The sequence below is a fragment of the Heterodontus francisci genome, chromosome 15 (genome assembly GCF_036365525.1).
Source record: "Heterodontus francisci isolate sHetFra1 chromosome 15, sHetFra1.hap1, whole genome shotgun sequence".
In the NCBI taxonomy this organism is placed as follows: Eukaryota; Metazoa; Chordata; class Chondrichthyes; order Heterodontiformes; family Heterodontidae; genus Heterodontus; species Heterodontus francisci.
Window position 1 is genome coordinate 93761754 of NC_090385.1, and position 18238 is coordinate 93779991.

General features: G+C 42.5%; 1 protein-coding gene across 7 annotated transcripts in view; it reads left to right on the top strand.

Moving 5' to 3' along the window:
• The first annotated feature begins 3900 nt into the window (after positions 1–3900).
• Positions 3901–18238, top strand: part of trmt2b (tRNA methyltransferase 2 homolog B) — a 37201-nt gene continuing 22863 nt past the window's right edge. For 2 of the 7 annotated variants that reach the window (XM_068047855.1, XM_068047860.1), the window contains exons 1-5: positions 3979–6733; positions 7914–8151; positions 9691–9745; positions 12260–12367; positions 13593–13734. In XM_068047855.1, coding sequence (XP_067903956.1) covers positions 6691–6733; positions 7914–8151; positions 9691–9745; positions 12260–12367; positions 13593–13734 — 586 coding nt within the window. In that variant the 5' untranslated portion in view covers positions 3979–6690. Of the gene's footprint in view, positions 3947–3978; positions 6734–7913; positions 8152–9690; positions 9746–12259; positions 12368–13592; positions 13735–18238 lie in introns of those variants that run through there. The other 5 variants (XM_068047856.1, XM_068047857.1, XM_068047858.1 and 2 more) reach the window with 5 other exon arrangements.

Below are 18238 nucleotides of genomic sequence, written 5' to 3' on the forward strand. Positions count from 1 at the left end.
AAAGGATGGTGGAAGTCTGGAACTCTTTCCCCTTGCCCTCCCAAAGGTTGTGATGCTGGGACAATTGGAGCTTTTAAGACTATCAATAGTTTTTGTTAAGTAAGGGTATATAGTGTTAAGACGGATAAATGGAGTTGAAGTACAGATCAGCCATGATCTAATTGAATGATGAAGCAGGCTCAAGGGGCTGAATGGCCTACTTGTGCTCCTAACGTTTTAAACAGTTCTATTCTCAAGTGACTAGAACAAAAAAAAAAATGGAAAGTAGTAAGATTACTGATCAAAGAGCCAATCATTAGACAAAGCTATAGCTTGGGTAAGAACTGAATCATGGCAGAAGCTGAAAATTCATAAACTTGTCAGTGATAGTATCAGTTTCACTAATTGCCCGAACAAGAAGCTTGACACCATCCAGGAAAAGGCAGTCCATTTGATTGGTACCTGATGCACTAGGAACATAGAAACAAGAATAGACCATTTAGCCCCTTGTGCCTGTCATTCAATGAGATTACAGTTGATCTGCGATCGAACCCCATATACCTGCCTTTTCCCCATATCCTTTGATATCTTTGGATAACAAAAACCTATCAATCTCTGTTTTAAAATTAACAATTAGAGTCATAGAGCACTGAAACAGGCCCTTCGGCCCACCGAGTCTGTGCCGACCATCAACCACCCATTTATACTAATCCTACCTTAATCCCATATTCCCTACCACATCCCCACCTTCCCTCAATTCTCCTACCTACACTAGGGGCAATTTACAATGGCTAATTTACCTATCAACCTGCATGTCTTTGGCTGTGGGAGGAAACCAGAACACCCGATGGAAACCCACACAGTCACAGGGAGAACTTGCAAACTCTGCACAGGCAGTACCCAGAACTGAATCCAGGTCACTGGAGCTGTGCAGCTGCAGTGCTAACCACTGCACCACTGTGCATCAATTTCTGTTTGCAGAAGAAAGTTCCAAACTTCTACCACCTTTTGCGTGAAAGAAGTGCTTCCTAATTTCACCCTGAAAGGTCTGGCTCTAATTTTTAGAATATGATCCCGAGTCCTAAACTCTCCAACCAGTGGAAATAGTTTCTCTCTGTCTGCCCTACCTGTTGCAAGATTTGGTCTGGGAATCACAGATTACTCAAAAAAGGGGGATGAGCTCGTAAGTGATTTTAAAACAGTTTATTAGTAAGCAGCAGTTTAAATGATGCATAAGCTAAATAGAAAAGACATACAACCTGTGACAGGTGAGGATGGTTTACCGGTCCTGAAGGATGAACAGATGGATGATGCAGAGTGAGTGCTGGTATCCATAGTTGGCAGCAGCAGTACCACGGCTCTCAGTCTTCTTGAGTTAACCAAAGTGTCATGCAGCTCTCCTCTTCCCTCCCAAGCGTCTGTTTACATACCTTCTAAAGGCTGGTGGATATCCCATGTCAATCACTTGTTCAATCCCATTTGCCCGATTACGAAGGGACAGGTACCCAAAGTAAACTCTTCCTCTTCCCATCACTCTGCTCCCGAAGTTACCTTCCAGCTTATCTTGTGTTTGGTACTTTTTTTTAAATAGAGATACAGCACTGAAACAGGCCCTTCAGCCCACCGAGTCTGTGCCGACCAACAACCACCCATTTATACTAACCCTACAGTAATTCCATATTCCCTACCACCTACCTACACTCGGGGTAATTTACAATGGCCAATTTACCTATCACCTGCAAGTCTTTGGCAGTGGAAGGAAACCGGAGCACCCGGCGAAAACCCACGTGGTCACAGGGAGAACTTGCAAACTCCACACAGGCAGTACCCAGAAATGAACCCGGTCCCTGGAGCTGTGAGGCTGCGGTGCTAACCACTGTGCCGCCCGTGCTATTGGTTAACTTTTAGAGAGGGTATGAGGCTCCATCTAATGCGCTTTAGGAATGCCCTGTTTCAGAGCTTATGCTGGAGTTATGTCCTTGGCAGAGATAACAGGCCTATGCTGTCCTGTGTCTTGTCAGCCTGGCCACCTGCTGTAGGTTCCTTCTTAATGAGAGAGAGATCTATTTCTATAATCAATTAATTTTTTAAAGGTATAAGGTTATTAGACAGCCGTTTCATACACTGTTCCCTTTAATATCTTGAAAACTTTGATCAAATCATCTCTTAACCTTCTAAATTCCAGGGAATGAAGTCAATGTGCCCTCTAAACAGTAGCAACCCAAAGGTTTTGTGCAGGCCCTGCACAAGTCAGCCCCTTTAAGTTATCGCAACTGTGCAAACAATTTAAAGGGTTCACATACTTGAACGAATTGACTGTGCACTACAAAATAAAAATAGAGGGTACATTGAATTCAACTCTAGCTTGTGTAATTTCTCCTTGTAATTTAATCATTGAAGTCCAGGTATGATTCAAGTATATCTATGCTACATTCCCTTCAAGGCCAATATTTTTGTGCAAAGCTATGGTGCCCAGAACTGCTCACAATACTCCAGGTGTGGTCTAACCGGGGCTTTGTATAGCTCTAGCGTAACTTCTACCCCTTGGTATTCTAGTCCTCTCCATATAAAGGACAGTATTCCATTAGCTTTTTTGATTATTTTCGTACCTGCTGGTGACAAGTCTCCCGAAGTCTCTTTGGACTTCCATTGTTTCTAGCTTTTCACCATTTAGAAATTAGCAATAACTTAGATATCCACTCCCTCCACTGCTGGTGCACTGTGGCTAGAGGGTACTATCTACAGGATGCACTGCAGCAACTTGTCAAGGCTTCTTTGGCAGCATTTTGCAATCTCCACCACCCAGAAGGACAAGGACAGCAAGCACATGAGAACAATATTACCTCCAAGTCACGGACTATCCAAACTTGGACATATGTTGCCATTGTTTCATCATTGTTGAGCGTAAATCCTGGAACATCCAACCTAACTGCACTGTCACCAACACGGGACTACAGGGGTTCAAGAAGAAGGCTCAGCAAAACCTTCTCATGGGCGACTAGGAATTCACCAATGACGCATCCTGAATTATTTTAAAAGTCGATGCCTAATCTATGATGTCAGGTGAATGTAAAAATGGGATCCCGTTGCATTTTTTCAAGAGTCGAGTTTTCTCCTGGTGTCATGATCGATATTTGTCCTTAAACCATCATTTGCAAAAAAGACCACCCATTCGATCACTATCTCATTAAAGTTTATAGGACCTTGCTGTGCGCACAATGACATTTCTCAACATTACAACAGTAGTAACTTTGGAAAATTCATTACGAGCTGTAAAGTGTTTCGGGATGTCTTGAATTAGTAATTCTTTTTTCTTTCACACCTTTCACTCTTACATTCAATTTTTTCTTCCACGAATACTTTCTATTTATGTATTGGTAGAATTTGATAGTCATCAACGTGACAACGTTTTTAAAGAGTAGGGATTTTGTGACCAGTCTTAAATTCATTACAAGAGGAAGGGTGAACAAAATTCGAAGGTTGGGAGATAGTGAGGTAAAAAAAAATGTAAATGGAGGATAAAGGAGTAAGATCAGGCTTAGCCTGTTTGTTATCGGTGTTTTTTAGCGTGACGATTGAATTTTAGGGTTATGGTTGGGATGAGATGTTGCTGAGCGTGGGACGTGGGTAGGTGTTAGCCACACACTGAGTTCCGAAGCAATGAGCCATCATGAGCCATCATATTATTGTTTCTGAAAATATACAATCCCACAATTTTCTGGCTTTATTCTACATTTTAACCACATGCAGGTTTTCTTCCGAAACACATCGCGAGAAAAAAATAACGTGGCCGACGTCTGCGCCCATGGAGAACGCAGCTACCCAGAAACACTTGCGGGGCAGAAAGGCCTCGATCTGCAGAGCGAGAGCCGATTCCCACAATGCGGCGGGGTGCGCGTGCGCAGCTGGGCTGTTCCACAAGGCATTATGGGAAGTGTAGGCCTGCCACAGACCAGGAGAGTGTCGGGTGAGAGCGGGGCTCGGGGTGGGGATGAGGGAAGCCTGGCTGGCGCTATCTCTGGGTCCGAGGCGATGGATCCGGTCTGACTCCAAGACTCAGCTCTGATGCTGGGGTGGGGTGCTTGTGACTTTATTCAGTCATGGGATGTGAGCGTGGCTGGCTAGGCCAGCATTTAGGAAGATAGGAACAGGAGGCCATTCAGCCCCTCGAGCCTGTCCCACCATTCAATGAGATCATGGCTGATCCATATACCTGCCTTTGGCCCATGCCCCTTAATATCTTTGCTTAACAACAATCTAGCTTAGGTTTAAAATTAACAACTGTTCTAGCTTCATCTGCTGTTTGTGGGAGAGAGTTCCAAACTTCTACCATCCTTTGCGTAAAGAAGTGCTTCTTAACATCTCTCCTGAACGGTGTAGTCCTAATTTATAGACTATGCCCCTTAGTTTTAGAATCTCCAACCAGTGGAAATAGTTTATCTTTATCTAGCCTGTCTTTTCCTGTTAATATCTTGAAGTTCATTTATTGTCCATCCCTAACTGCCCTTGAGCAGGTGGTGGTGAGCTGCCTTCTTGAACTGCTGCAGTCCATGTAAGGTAGGTACACCCACAGTGCTGTTAGGAAGGGAGTTCCTTCACTTTCGCTGGGTCAAAATCCTGGAACAGCGATATAGTTCCAAGTCAGGATGTTGTGTGACTTGGAGGAGAACTTGCAGGTGGTGCCCTTGTTCTTCTAGGTGGTAGAGGTTACGGCTTTGGACTTTGGATCAAAAGTGGTTCAATAGTTGTAAACATTTAAGATTGCCTTTGTTACCTCTAGACTGGACTATTCCAATGTAATCCTTGCTGACCTATCATCTTTTACCCTAAATCCAAAACTCTCACCAAGTCCCATTCACCCATTACCCCTGTGCTTGCTGAGCTACATTGTCCCTGGTTAAGCAATATCTTGATTTTTAAAAAACATTTGCGTCTTGTTTTCAAATCCCTCTATGACCTCACCCCCCCCCCCCCATCCCTACTTAAAGCTCACAACCCTCCAAGATTATCTGCAGTCTACCACTTCTAGTCTTTTGAGCATCCCTGATTTCTTTCACCAGTGGCAACCGTGCCTTAAGCTGTTCAGACCTGTGCAATTAAGGTAATTCATGATCTTACAAAATGCAGCAGAGAAAATCCTGTTGAGTAGCATTAAGTTCTTTTATAAAATTGCAAACCGTTTCAAATGCTCTGGAATTCCCTCCCTAAACCTCTCCACCTTTCCTTCTTTAATATGCTCCTTGACATCTTCCTCTTTGGCCAAGCTTTTGGTCACATGGCTTAATGTTTCTTTCTTTGGCTTAGTGTCAATTTTTGTCTGATTACATTCCTGTGAAGTGTCTTGTTAAAGGTGCTATATCAATGAAAATTGTTGTTAGGGTATAGTTAGCTGTATTAATAGGAACCATTGCCTGCCGGTATCAAACCATGCAGCATTGCACCAACGTATCCATTGTTGATATTGCTATCATATGAAAATTCAATAAATTAGTATAATTTAAGTCTGAAGATTTCCAACACAGCTTTCTCCTGAAAAGGAATCATGTCAGGATCACCCTGTGCAATCACCCCTGAAATCAACCAATTCAACTCAGACCGAGTTAAAACTGGGATTTTCCTGCTCCTTGTGTCTTAGCTATTTGCTGAATGTAGTAATTCGGCATGGGGGATAGATTCTGATCAAACGATTGTATGACTTGATCCTTGATTTTTTTTATTTGTTCATGGGATATGGGTGTCGCTGGCTAGGCCAGTATTTATTACCCATCCCAAATTGCCCTTGAGAAGTTGGTGGTGAGCTGCCTTCTTGAACCACTGCAGTCCTTGGGGTGTAGGTAAACTAACAGTGCTGTTAGGAAGGAAGTTCCAGGATTTTGACCCAGCGACAGTGAAGCAACAGCGATATAGTTCCAAGTCAGGATGGAGTGTGGCTTGGAGGGAAACTTGCAGGTGATGGTGTTCCCATGCATCTGCTGTCCTTGTCCTTCTAGGTGGTAGAGATTGTGGGTTTGGAAGGTGCTGTTGCAGGAGCCTTGATGAGTTGCTGCAGTGCATGTTGTAGATGGTACACACTGCTGCCACTGTGCGTCGGTGGTGAAGGGAGTGAATGTTGAACTTTGTCGCTGGGGTGTCAATCAAGTGGGCTGCTTTGTCCTGGATGGTGTCGAGCTTCTTGAGTATTGTTGGAGCTGCACCTATCCAGGCAAGTGGAAAGTATTCCATCACACTCCTGACTTGTGCCTTGTAGATGGTGGACAGGTTAGGGAGTCAGGAGGTGAGTTACTCTGCACAGGAATCCCAGCCTCTGGCCTGCTCTTGCAGCCACGGTATTTATGTGGCTACTTTAGTTCAGCTTCTGGTCAGTGATAACCCCTAGGATGTTGATAGTGGGGGATTCAGCAATGGTAATGCCATTGAACATCAAGGGGAGATAGTTCGATTCTTTCTTGTTTGAGATGGTCATTGCCTGGCACTTGTGTGGCACGAATGTTACTTGCCACTTATCAGCCCATGCTGGATGTTGTCCAGGTCTTGTCGCATCTGGAAGTGGGCTGCGTCAGTATCTGAGGAGTTGCAAATGGTGCTGAACATTAGCAAACATCCCCACTTCTGACCTTATGATGGAGGGAAGGTCATTGATGAAGCAGCTGAAGATGGTTGGGCCTAGGACACTACCCTGAGAAACTCCTGCAGTGATGTCCTGGGGCTGAGATGATTGACCTCCAACAACCACAACCATCTTCCTTTGTGCTAGGTATGACTCCAACCAGCGGAGAGTTTTCCCCCTGATTCCCATTAACTCCAGTTTTCCTAGGGCTCTTTCATGCCATACTCGGTCAAATCCTACCTATTTAAGGGCAGTTACTCTCTCCTCACCTCTGGAGCTCAGCTTTTTTGTCCATGTTTGGACCAAGGCTGTAATGAGGTCTGGGCCTGGTGGAACCCAAACTGAGCATCACTGAGCAGGTTATTGCAGAGCAAGTGCCGCTTGATGACACTGTCGACGACCCCTTCCATCACTTTGCTAATGATCGAGAGTAGATTTAAGGACGGTAATTGATCTGGTTCGTTTTGACCTGCTTTTTGTGTACACGACATACTTGGGCAATTTTCCACATTGCTAGGTAGATGCCAGTGTAGCGAATGCGGGGATGTTGTCCGGACCCATAGCCTTTGCAGTATATCGTGCCTTCAGCCGTTTCTTGATATCATGTGGAGTGAATCGGATTGGCTGAAGACTGGCATCTGTGATCCTGGGAACCTCAGCAGGAGGCAGAGATGGATCATCCACTCGGCACTTCTGGCTGAAGTTGGATGCAAATGCTTCAGCCTTGTCTTTTGCACTGGTGTGCTGGGCACCCCGTCGTTGAGGATGGGGATACTTGTGGAGCCTCCTCATCCTGTTAGTTGTTTATTTGTCTGCCACCATTCATGACTGGATGTGACAGGACTGCAGAGCTTAGATCTGATCCATTGGTTCTGGGATCGCCTAGCCCTGTCTATCACATGCTGCTTCCACTGTTTGGCATGCAAGTAGTCCTGTGTTATAGCTTCACCAGGCTGACACCTCATTTTTAGTTATACCTGGTGCTGCTCCTGGCATGCCCTCCTGCATTCTTCATAAAACCAGGGTTGATCCCCGGCTTGTGATAGTAATGGGAGAGTGGGGGATATATCAGGCCGTGAAGTTACATATTGTGTTTGAATACAATTCTGCTGCAGCTGATGACCCACGGCACTTCATGAATGCCCAGTTTTGAGTTGGTAGATCTGTTCGAAATCTATCCTATTTAGCATGGTGGTAGAACCACACAACACGATGGAGAGTATCCTCAATGTGAAGGCTTGAAGATTTGTGAATGTTAGGGAAATTTTCTACTGATATATGAAACAAATGCTTTCCTCTCATGGATTTCCTCTGTCTTTATTTGTAGATGTCACTATGTCAGCTGTTTCCCTAAGTCATCTGTTGCGGATTGTGCCACAGCTGATCAGTCACCGGGTCCTTTGTTTTCACACCTCCCAAAGGTGCTGTAAAAATGTGACCTTTGGTCAAAGCCTTGGCCCAACAACTGCAATAAAGCAAGAAAATGTGAGGAAAGGTTCTGAAAAAAGGCAAAAATCTGGCAAAACTGCAAAGTTTCCCAGCACCAGCATAACTTGGGAAGAAAGGTGAGACACTTTATGCACTTTAAATTTAAAAACTGAGTATTTTCGTCTCTTACATTGTTCTCCCTTTCTACATCCCTCCTCATTGTTGGAACATTGTCCTCTGCCCTCTTCAGTGTTGATTTGTGACCAGCCACTCATTGTTTGAATGCTCACAAGATTGACTTGCCCTCCTTTCTTATGCAGAAAGACCCCTCAAGCTGACCCACCCAGGATTGGAAATTCACTTTTGGAACCTCACCAGCATCTATTGGGGTATTTGTCTAAGTGTGAGCTGCTGGTGGGCAGCCTCACCAACTGGCTATGTTTATCAGGAAATGAAATTGGCATGCTATCCCTTAACAGGGTGAGCAATGACACACTTTCTCGATTTAAACCCAAGAGAAGGCACTAGATATTCTAACTGCACAAAAGAAACAAAGCCACAGTCTAGCCTTCATTATCTGCAGTAGAACTTATATTTCATTCAACTGTAAATCCGATTCACTCCAATTGTGTAGAATTCCAATGTGCCAAACCTCTTCCTAATCATTTCAGTTGGACAACATCCCAGTGGATCAGCCTCTTTCCATTTCTTTATTAGTCAGAATTCCAGTGAATCAGTTTTCACATCTACTCATTCTCCCCATCATATGGAAATCCTCACCCAAGTGTAATGTTGCCTAGTAACTCCTGTTCATCATTCATTTGTAATCCACAGATATAAATACAGTTCACAGCTAAATTGAGGTCCTAAATAGATTTCTTACAGAAAATAACATTTTGCGATACAGTTCTGTGAGTAATTTGAGACATGTAAATGTAGCAGACTTGGGAGGAACAGGGGACTTTGGACTAATGGTTCTCAAAGCTCTCCACACTGGAGGTTTCCTTATGTCGGGTCTATTGTTGAATAGTTGATAGGGATTGAATAGTCATCAACTCCATCATCATTGAATTATGCAACTACAAAGATAGTGAAGGCAAACTAGATAGACTTTCATCTATTAATGTCTGGCAATTCCTATGTAGCAGAATCATTGAACAACATAATAGTATTTGTATGAAAGTGATTTTATTGAGCAATAAATTACATTGCTGCCATAAGGCAGCAGTGAGTGGTTCACAACACTGGCACAGGATCGTGTTAATGAGGCAGTTACTGAAATTTGATCTTTATTGAGGTATTGTTCCTCTCTAAACACAGTTTTCCTTTTCAATTGGGTGCTGCTTGGGGCCATTCTATAAAAGGCTCTAGTTTTCCAGTGTACCAAGACTGTATTTCATTCAGATCATTTAGTATTTCTTGTCCAGACGACATTGAGGTAACTAAACTAATAAATGGTAACTAAATGCGCCAAGTGGACAACCTACTTGATTGGGTGGAAAGCTGATTTTACACCCCACCCAATAATGCACTGCAGTCACTTCAACAGATCATACAATTGGGCAGGATGTAAAGCCAGCCTTACACAGGTTCCTGATGGGCAGGTTAGGTTAAAATTGATCCCTTTCTGGAAAGTTTTCTTTCTGCACTACCTTTATTTATTCTTTCTGTCCCAGGCTGGCGAATGCTGTGACCCCACTCTGGAGAATGAGCTATGAAGAGCAGCTGCAGGTTTGTGAAGGGGCTGAATTGTCCACATAATCATATTTGTAAGAATGTTAAGGAACCCAAAGTTCAAACACCAGGCTGAATATTGCCCAAATCCCAATCCAGTGAGACTGTGGGTTGGAGAATTTGAGCTACAGTAAGCTGTGTCTCTGATACCCACTCCTTGCAAGAATGCTCCTTCACTGGGACTGAGATTGGTGAATTTACACTTATTTCATTTCATGGTACATTGCAGGAAAGGATTGAAAATAACAGCCCATTGCTCTGAACTGTAAAATTGATATATATCATGAAATAATTTCAAAGCATACCGATATTCTGATAATACAGAGCCACTGCAGAATCTCATCACCATCTGTCTGGGGACTTCCCTGATACTAGAATCATAGAATGGTTACAGCACAGACAGAGGCCATTCAGCCTGTCATGTCCATGTTGGCTCTCTGCAAGAGTAACTCACCTCGTCCCACTCCCCCACCTTTTCCCTGTTGCCCTGCAAATGTTTTCTCTTCAGATAATTATCTAATCCCTTTGAAAGCCAGGATTGAATCTACCATACTCAGGCAGTGCATTCCAGATTCTAACCACTCGCTGCGTAAAAAAGCTTTTCCTCATTTCACTTTGGTCCTTTTGCCATTCACCTTAAATCTGTATCCTCTGGTTCTCCATCCTTCCGCCAATGGGAACAGTTTCTCCCTATCTACTCTGTCCAAATCCCTCATGATTTTGAATGCCTCTATCAATTCTATTCTCTAAGGTGAACAACCCCAGCTTTCCCAATCTATGCATGTAACTAAAGTCCTTCATATCCCTGGAATCATTCTCCTAAATCTCTAATGCCTTCACAAACTTCCTAAAGTGTGGTGCCCAGAATTGGACACAATACTCCAATTGAGGCTGAACCAGTGCTTTATAAAGGTTCAGCATAACTTCCTTTCTTTTATGCTCTAGGCTGTATTTATAAATCCCAGGATCTCATATGCCTTATTAACTGCTTTCTCAACCTTCCCTGCCACCTTCAATGACCTGTGCACATATACCACCAGGTCCCTCTGCTCCTGCGCCCCCTTTAGAATTGTATCCTTTAACTTATATTGATTGTCTCTCCTCATTCTTCCTACCAAAATGTATCACTTCACACTTCTCTGCATTAAATTTCATCTACCACTTGTCTGCCTAATCCACCAACCTGTCTGTGTCCTCTTGAAGTCTATCACTATCCTCACAGTTCATTATACTTCCGAGTTTTGTGTCATCTGCAAATTTTGAAATTGTGCCCTGACACTCAAGTCTAGGTCATTAATATAAATCAGGAAAATCAGTGGGCCTAATGTTGATTCCTGGGGAACTCCACTGTATACCTTCCTCCAGTCTAAAAAAAACAATGGTGACATTAGTGTCTGCGTTAGTGAAGGTGTTTTGCTGGTCTTCAGGGGTGGGCTGACTTTAGCTTGCTGTAGCCAACTCGTAACAATAGGAAAGACTGAACAGTCTGGGGCTATTTTCTCTTCTTTCATAGTCATTTACAGCACAGCATTTATAGCCCATCAAGTCAGTGTCAGCTCTCCAGCAATCCAGTCAGTCCCATTGCCCCACTCTATCCCTATAAGTTTATTTCCTTCAAGTGCCCATCCGGTTTCCTTCTGAAATCATTGATTGCCTCTGCTTCCACCTCCCTCATTACCACTTGCTGCATAAAAAAAGTTCTTCCTCACATCTCTTGCCCTAAACCTCTAGAAAAGGGGTGACCTGTTAGAAGTCTTTAAAATTATGAAGGGGTTTGATAGGTAGGCGTAGAAAATATGTTTCTATTTGTGGATGAGACCAAAACCATAAGGCTATATAAAGAAGATAGTCACTAATAAATCCAATCAGGAATTCAGGAGAAACTTCTTTACACAGAGAGTGGTTAGAATATAGAACTTGGTACCACATGGAGTAGTTAAGGTGAGTAGCATAGATGCATTCAAGAGACAGCTTGATAAATACATGAGGGAGAAAGAAATAGAAGGTTGTACTGATAGAGTTGGATGAAGTAGGGTGGGAGAAGGCTTGTGTAGAGCTTAAATGCTAGGGTGGGTCAATTGGGCTGAATGGACTGTTTCTGTGCTCTAAATACTATGTAATATTATGTAAGAATGGTGGATCCTAACTGCCAGTGGCAGGATCTTGTTTAGCCTCTGCTGCTGCCAGTGCCTGTAGTCAAAAGCCACACCTCCAGGAGGTTTTGACCAACCCTTACAGCAAGATCACCCAGCACATTAATTGGCTATCTGGTAAAGGACTTCACTGCGACACATAGTTTGATAACCTACCACAGTTGGTCCTCTGTTTATCTTGTTCAGGAGGCTGTCTACTGGCTTTGATTGTATAGCATTCGTGGGAAGCAAAAACTCCCAATTCAATTTCTGATCATGTGATTTGACAATATGGCTGCTGTGTTTTCTTGAAGTTCTTTGGAATGTCCTGAGAGCATGGAAGGTACTATATCAACACAGGCGTTCTCCTTCCTTCCAGGTTAAATATGAAGCTCAGAAGAGGACCCTTCAACATTTCACTGCCAGCCTCACCAATTGCTCTGGGACTAATGGCCTCTGCTGCCCATTGCATTCAACTCTTCCCTCGGTCAGTATCTGACAGCGAAGACTTAACCACTCACCCCTCAGAGCTGCTGTAGAGGGAGGGGTTTTCTTTTAAAATATATTACACAGATTTTTAAAAAAAATTATGTATTCTACTTTTTGTCCAAGCTCCTGGAACCCACGACCTGTTACCCAGCAGAGTTGCTGCTTTTCTGCAGAGGTAGCAAGAGTAGTTCTGGGCAACTTGTTAATTTTCATTGCCTCTTGTGGAGGAGCAGTAAGTCTCTTCTCAATCCCTCTCCCTCTGCCACAGCTGGATAAGGAATTGTGGGATTGAACTCCAGTCCCAAAGTACAGCCAGTGAAAATCTTTTTGAAGTGGAGTCTCTATAATAGAGGGAAAAGCAGCAGCCAGTTTGCTCACAGCAAGGCCCCACAAACAGTTGGTTATGAGATAAATATTTGCCAGGACTCCAGGATAGTTCCCTTGCTCTTTTTTGAAAAGTGGATCAGATTTTTTACAGCACCTGAACAGGTTTAACATCTCAGTCGAGAGATTGTGCTGCAAGCCATGCAGCACTCCCTCATCACTGCACTGAAGTGTTAACCTGGATAATGTGCTCAAGCCTGTGGTGGGGCTTGAGACCTCAGCCTTCTGATTCAGCAAGCGTGCTACAACTTGAACCAAGCTGCAGCTGGGAAAGATGTCAACACTGGCAGTGCAGGAAATTTTTTTTACCTCACACTTGCAGTGGAAACAGGCTGTACCAATGCTGAGACCCAGACTGCAGGATTTCAACTTCACATCTCTGTAAACAAAACAAGGGTTCTTAGCCCTCTTTCTAACTGTTCAGGCAGAGTTACTTTCTCACAGCAAGCTATGAAAATAGCTACAAAGTCTGCTACATGTAAAAATTTACAGATTTAAAAAAATTCTTTGTACCAATTGTGTTAGAGGTGGACTATTAGAGACCATAAATGCATATGATAGAACTGTAGATTTAAAAGGAATATCAGAAAAGATACCTTTAATTAAAGACTAGTATTGGATTTGGAATAGTTTAGTTAGCAAGGTAATTGAGCTGAAACATGGAGATTAATCACAGTACCATTAAATGTCATGACAAGAGAGATAGATATTGGAGCGATAATCTTCAATGACTAAGATAAACGTTTCCTGTGTTTTATAGTCCTGTTTTTCAGTAGTTCTGAATCCTTGTGTAGCTGGCATAGTGCATTTGGTGACTGCTGCAGGTATAAATCTCCTAGATACCTGAAGACTGCACACTGAGCCACTGCTTCTCTTTGCAGTCAGTTACTGTCGGATATCGCAACAAGTCAACTTTCTCCGTGAACAGAGGGCCTGATGGCAATCCCAAAACAGTTGGGCATTACATCGGCACCGGCAAAGGTGAGTGACGATCAGACCGTGCTGTGTTTTACAATTTTACCCTCCTTGACTGTGATGTGCTCGAGGTTTCCTTCGCCTGCAGAACCTAGAGTATTCTTATCATGATGGCTAGTGTCTAAAGCTACTGGTTAGTGTGTTACTGTGTCACGTACACTAGGAAGATGCCAGGTTTGACCCTTGGCCTATGCTTATCTGATCTGGGACAATAGTAGGGGTGCAACAGGGGTACATAATGGCTGCAGCCAAGGCAAAGGAGATACATTCAGCCGAGATTCTGTGCTGTAAATTTCTATGATTCTATGAGATTCCTCCAATCACGGTGCTCATGTTGCTGTCAAGTGAGAGCTCAAGGTAGTATATCAAAAACAAACTGTTCTTGGTAGTTTTGTAAATGTTTTGTTAGTTTTGTTTTGTAGTTGTTAGTTTGTACAGTTTCGAGTAGCTAGGGTTTAAAATGAAGATTACTCTCTCTAGTAGATACAATTGAAAGGCAAGTGAGCCAAGCTGTGTGAATGGGGAAAACCACTTTGTTGCTCAAGGCTCAGCTAAGGTTAAGATGCCTTAAAGGCAAATCATAAAATAACAATTTGATGTTAGTAAGATAGATTATAGGACTTAGTGGCTAATTAAAATACTAAACTCCACTAGCTTGTGAGCCGTTGGACTTCATGCTAAAAGAAAGTCTTGCATTTATACAGTGTCTTTCATGACCTCAGGACATTCCAAAGTGCTTCACAGCCAATTGTGTTTTTGCAGTGTAACCAGTTTTGTAATGTAGGAAAGATGGCAGCCAATTTACACACATCAAGCTTCCATAAGGAGCAATGAGATAATGACCAGATAATCTGTTTCGGTGATGCTGACTTATTTGTTGGTAAACCCCTGCGTCCTGTAGTTTGTCACGAAAGATCGCTGGGGGTCTAAACAAGTACATCAAGTATGGAACAAAGTGCCATTAAGGGGTTTCAGACAGGTTAGAATCATAAAATGATACAGCAAAGAGGAGGCCATCTGGCCGACCGTGTCTGTACCAACTCTTTGCTAGAGCTATCCAATTAATTCCACTTTCTTGCTCTCCCCATAGCCCTGTAAATATTTTTCTTTCAGGTATTTATCCAATTTTCTTGTGAAAGTTACTACTGAATCTGCTTCCACCCTTTTAGGAAGAACATTCCAGATCACAACTCTGTGTAAAGGAAATGTTTCTGCATGCCACCTCTGGTTCTTTTGCCGATTATCTTAAATCTGTGTCCTCTGGTTACTGACCCTCGTGCCACTGGAAATCGTTTCTCATTATTTACTTGAGATAAACCATTCACTTCTATCAAATCTCATCTTAACTTTCACTGCTCCAAAGCGAACAGCCCCAGCTTCTCCAGTCTAACCACATAACTGAAATCCCGCATCCCTGGTACCATTCTTCTGCACCCTCTTTAAGGCTTTGACACCCATCCGAACATGTAGTGCCCAGAATTGAAGACAATCTGAGGCCTAACCAGTGTTTTATAAAGGTCTAGCGTAACTCATATGTTCATATTAGATTCTTGATAAGCAAAGGAGTGAAAGGTTATCGGGTAGGTGGGAATGTAGAGTAATCGGTTCAGCCATGAACTTATTGAATGGCCGAGCAGCCTCTTTTTAATCTGTTCCTCTGTTAATAAAGCTAAGGATCCCATGTGTGTTTTTTAACAACCTTTTCAACTTCTGCCAATCAAGTGGGCTGTTTTGTCCTGGTTGGTGTTGAGCTTCTTGAGTATTGTTGGAGCTGCATCCATCTCGGCAAGTGGAGCATATTCCATCTCGCTCCTGACTTGTGCCTTGTAGATGGTGGACAGGCATTGGGGAGACATATTACTCTACATACATACAGACATACTTGCCACATAATTTTCAGCCTCTGACCTATTCTTGCAGCCACAGCATTTATGTGGCTGGTCCAGTTCAGTTTCTGGTCAGTGGTAACCCCAGGATGTTGATAGTGGTGGGAATTCAGTGATGGTAATGCCATTGAATGTCATAGGGATATAGTTAAATTCTGTCTTGTTTGAGATGGTCATTGCCTGGCACTTGTGTGGCGCAAATGTTACTTGCCACTTATCAGCCCAAGCCTGGGTGTTGTCCAGGTCTTGCTGCTTATGGATGTGAGCAGCTTCATTATCTGAGGAGTCGAAATGGTGCTGAATATTGCGCAATCATTGGCAAACATCCCCACTCTGACCTTTATGATGGAGGGAAGGTCATTGATGAAGCAGCTGAAGATGATTGGGCTTAGGACACTACCCTGAGGAACACCTGCAATGATGTCCTGGGACTGAGATGATTGACCTCCAACAATCACAGCCATCTTCCTTTGCGCTAGATACCTCTTTTATTTAGTTTATATTGACTGATCTCATTCTTCACACCACAATGAATCACTTCACTTCTCTGTGCCAAATTTCATCTGTCATGTGTCTGCTAATTTTACCAGTCTTTGTCCTCTTGAAGTCAGTTACTAACCCCCCCCATTGTTTACTGTATTTCCCAGTTTGGAATTTTCCACCAACTTTGAAATTATGACCTTGAATACCTAAGTCAGAAAGTTCTGTCGTACCAACACTGGCCGCTGGGGGATACCACTGGATACTTTCCCCCAGATGTCCGTCATTCTCTGCTTTTCATCTCAGCCATTTACACATCCATACAATCACTGCATCTTTTAGGGGGCATATAAACTACTCCAGCAAAAAGACAGAAAAACCCTAATAGTAGCTACACTGTAGGATAGAGTATACAGGAAGAAATAATGGGGGTTTGTAAGAAAGGTACTGCAATAATCATGGGTGATTTTAATCTTCATATAGCTTGGATGAATCAGATTGGTAAAGGTAGCCTGGAAGATGAGTTCATGGAGTATTTGGGACAATTTCTTAGAGCAGCATGTTCTAGCGCCAACCAGGGAGCAGGCTATTTTAGACCTGGTAATATGCAGTGAGACAGGATTAATTAATTGCCTCCTAGTAAAAGAGCTTCTGGGCAACAGTGATTAGAACATGATAGAATTTCATATTCAGTTTGAGGGTGAGAAACATGGGTCTAAAATTCGTTTCTTAAACTTAAATAAAGGCAATAACAAGGGTATGAGGACAGAATTAGCTAAAGTGAATTGGAAAAATAGGTTAAAATATAGGACAGTAGAGAAGCAGTTGGTAGACATTTGAGGAACTATTTCATAACTCTCAGCAAAAATATTCCAGTGAGAAAGAAAGACTCTGAGAAGGATGCACCATCCGTGGCTAACTAAGGAAGTTAAGGAGAGTATCAAATTGAAACAAAAAGCATACAATTGGACAGATTTTCAAAACCACCAAAGAATGACTTTAAAAAAATGAGGGAGAAATTAGAGTATGAGAAAAAGCTAGCTAGAAATATTAAAACAGTTAGTAAGAGTTTCTGAAATTATTTAAAAAGGAAACGAGTAATTAAAGTGAGACTGAGAAATTAATAATGGGAAACAAGGGAATGGTGGAAGTGTTGAACAGGTATTTTGTATTTGTCTTCACTGTAGAAGACAAAAAATTCCAAGAATACTTGAAACTCAAGAGGTAAAAGGGAGAGAGGAACGTAAAACAATCACAATCACTTTCAGCAATTCCCTAAAAGACTCTGTGAAGTCCATTTTGTCAATTCATCTTGTTTCCTGTATTTGAAGAAAGTGCTAAAAATAATTCGCAACGCCACCTGAAGAGAACTGTTCTCGGGATTTCGGTGGCCTGTTTGCATGTGCTCGAAAGTTGAACTATGTGCCAGTTTTGGTGCAGTATGTCATCTGCTGTTTTCTTCAGGATGGGCAAGTGATCTGCCTGGGCATTTTTGTCTATAACAGAGCTCTGATCCAAAAATTCCTTTTTATTTTTTCAATTAACCGGTATACATATGTGTGTGACTGAGTGTGAGATGCTAAGGTAAAAAGGGGACTTTTTAAAAAAAAAATTTAATGTTGGAACTTCAAAAATTTTAATCTGTGTTTTTTGTAAGAAAGGTACTGTTTTACTTCATTACTAGTTAAGACTTGTTTTATAATAAACTGATAATTTTATTGTTCAGTAAAGAAACCTGGTTAGTGTGTTCTATTCTGGGAAAAATAGAGTATATGATTAACCGTAGCGATAAGTGGGAACATTTTAAACAATATGTTGTGACCTGTGGAGAAGTGGGACTGACTTAACAGTGCACTCCTCCCGACTCGGTCATAACAATGTCAATGACTTGGATGAAGGGACTGCATGTATGGTCGCTAAATTTTCTGATGACACAAAGATAGGTAGGAAAGTAAGTTGTCAAGAGAACATAGAGTCTGCAAAGGGATTTAGATAGGTTAAGTGAGTGGGCAAAAATTTAGCAGGTGGAGTATAATGTGGGAAAATATTAACTTGTCCACTTTGGCAGGAAGAATAGAAAAGCAGTATATTATTTGAATGGAGAGAGACTAGGACTCTACGGTACAGAGAGATCTGAGTGTCCT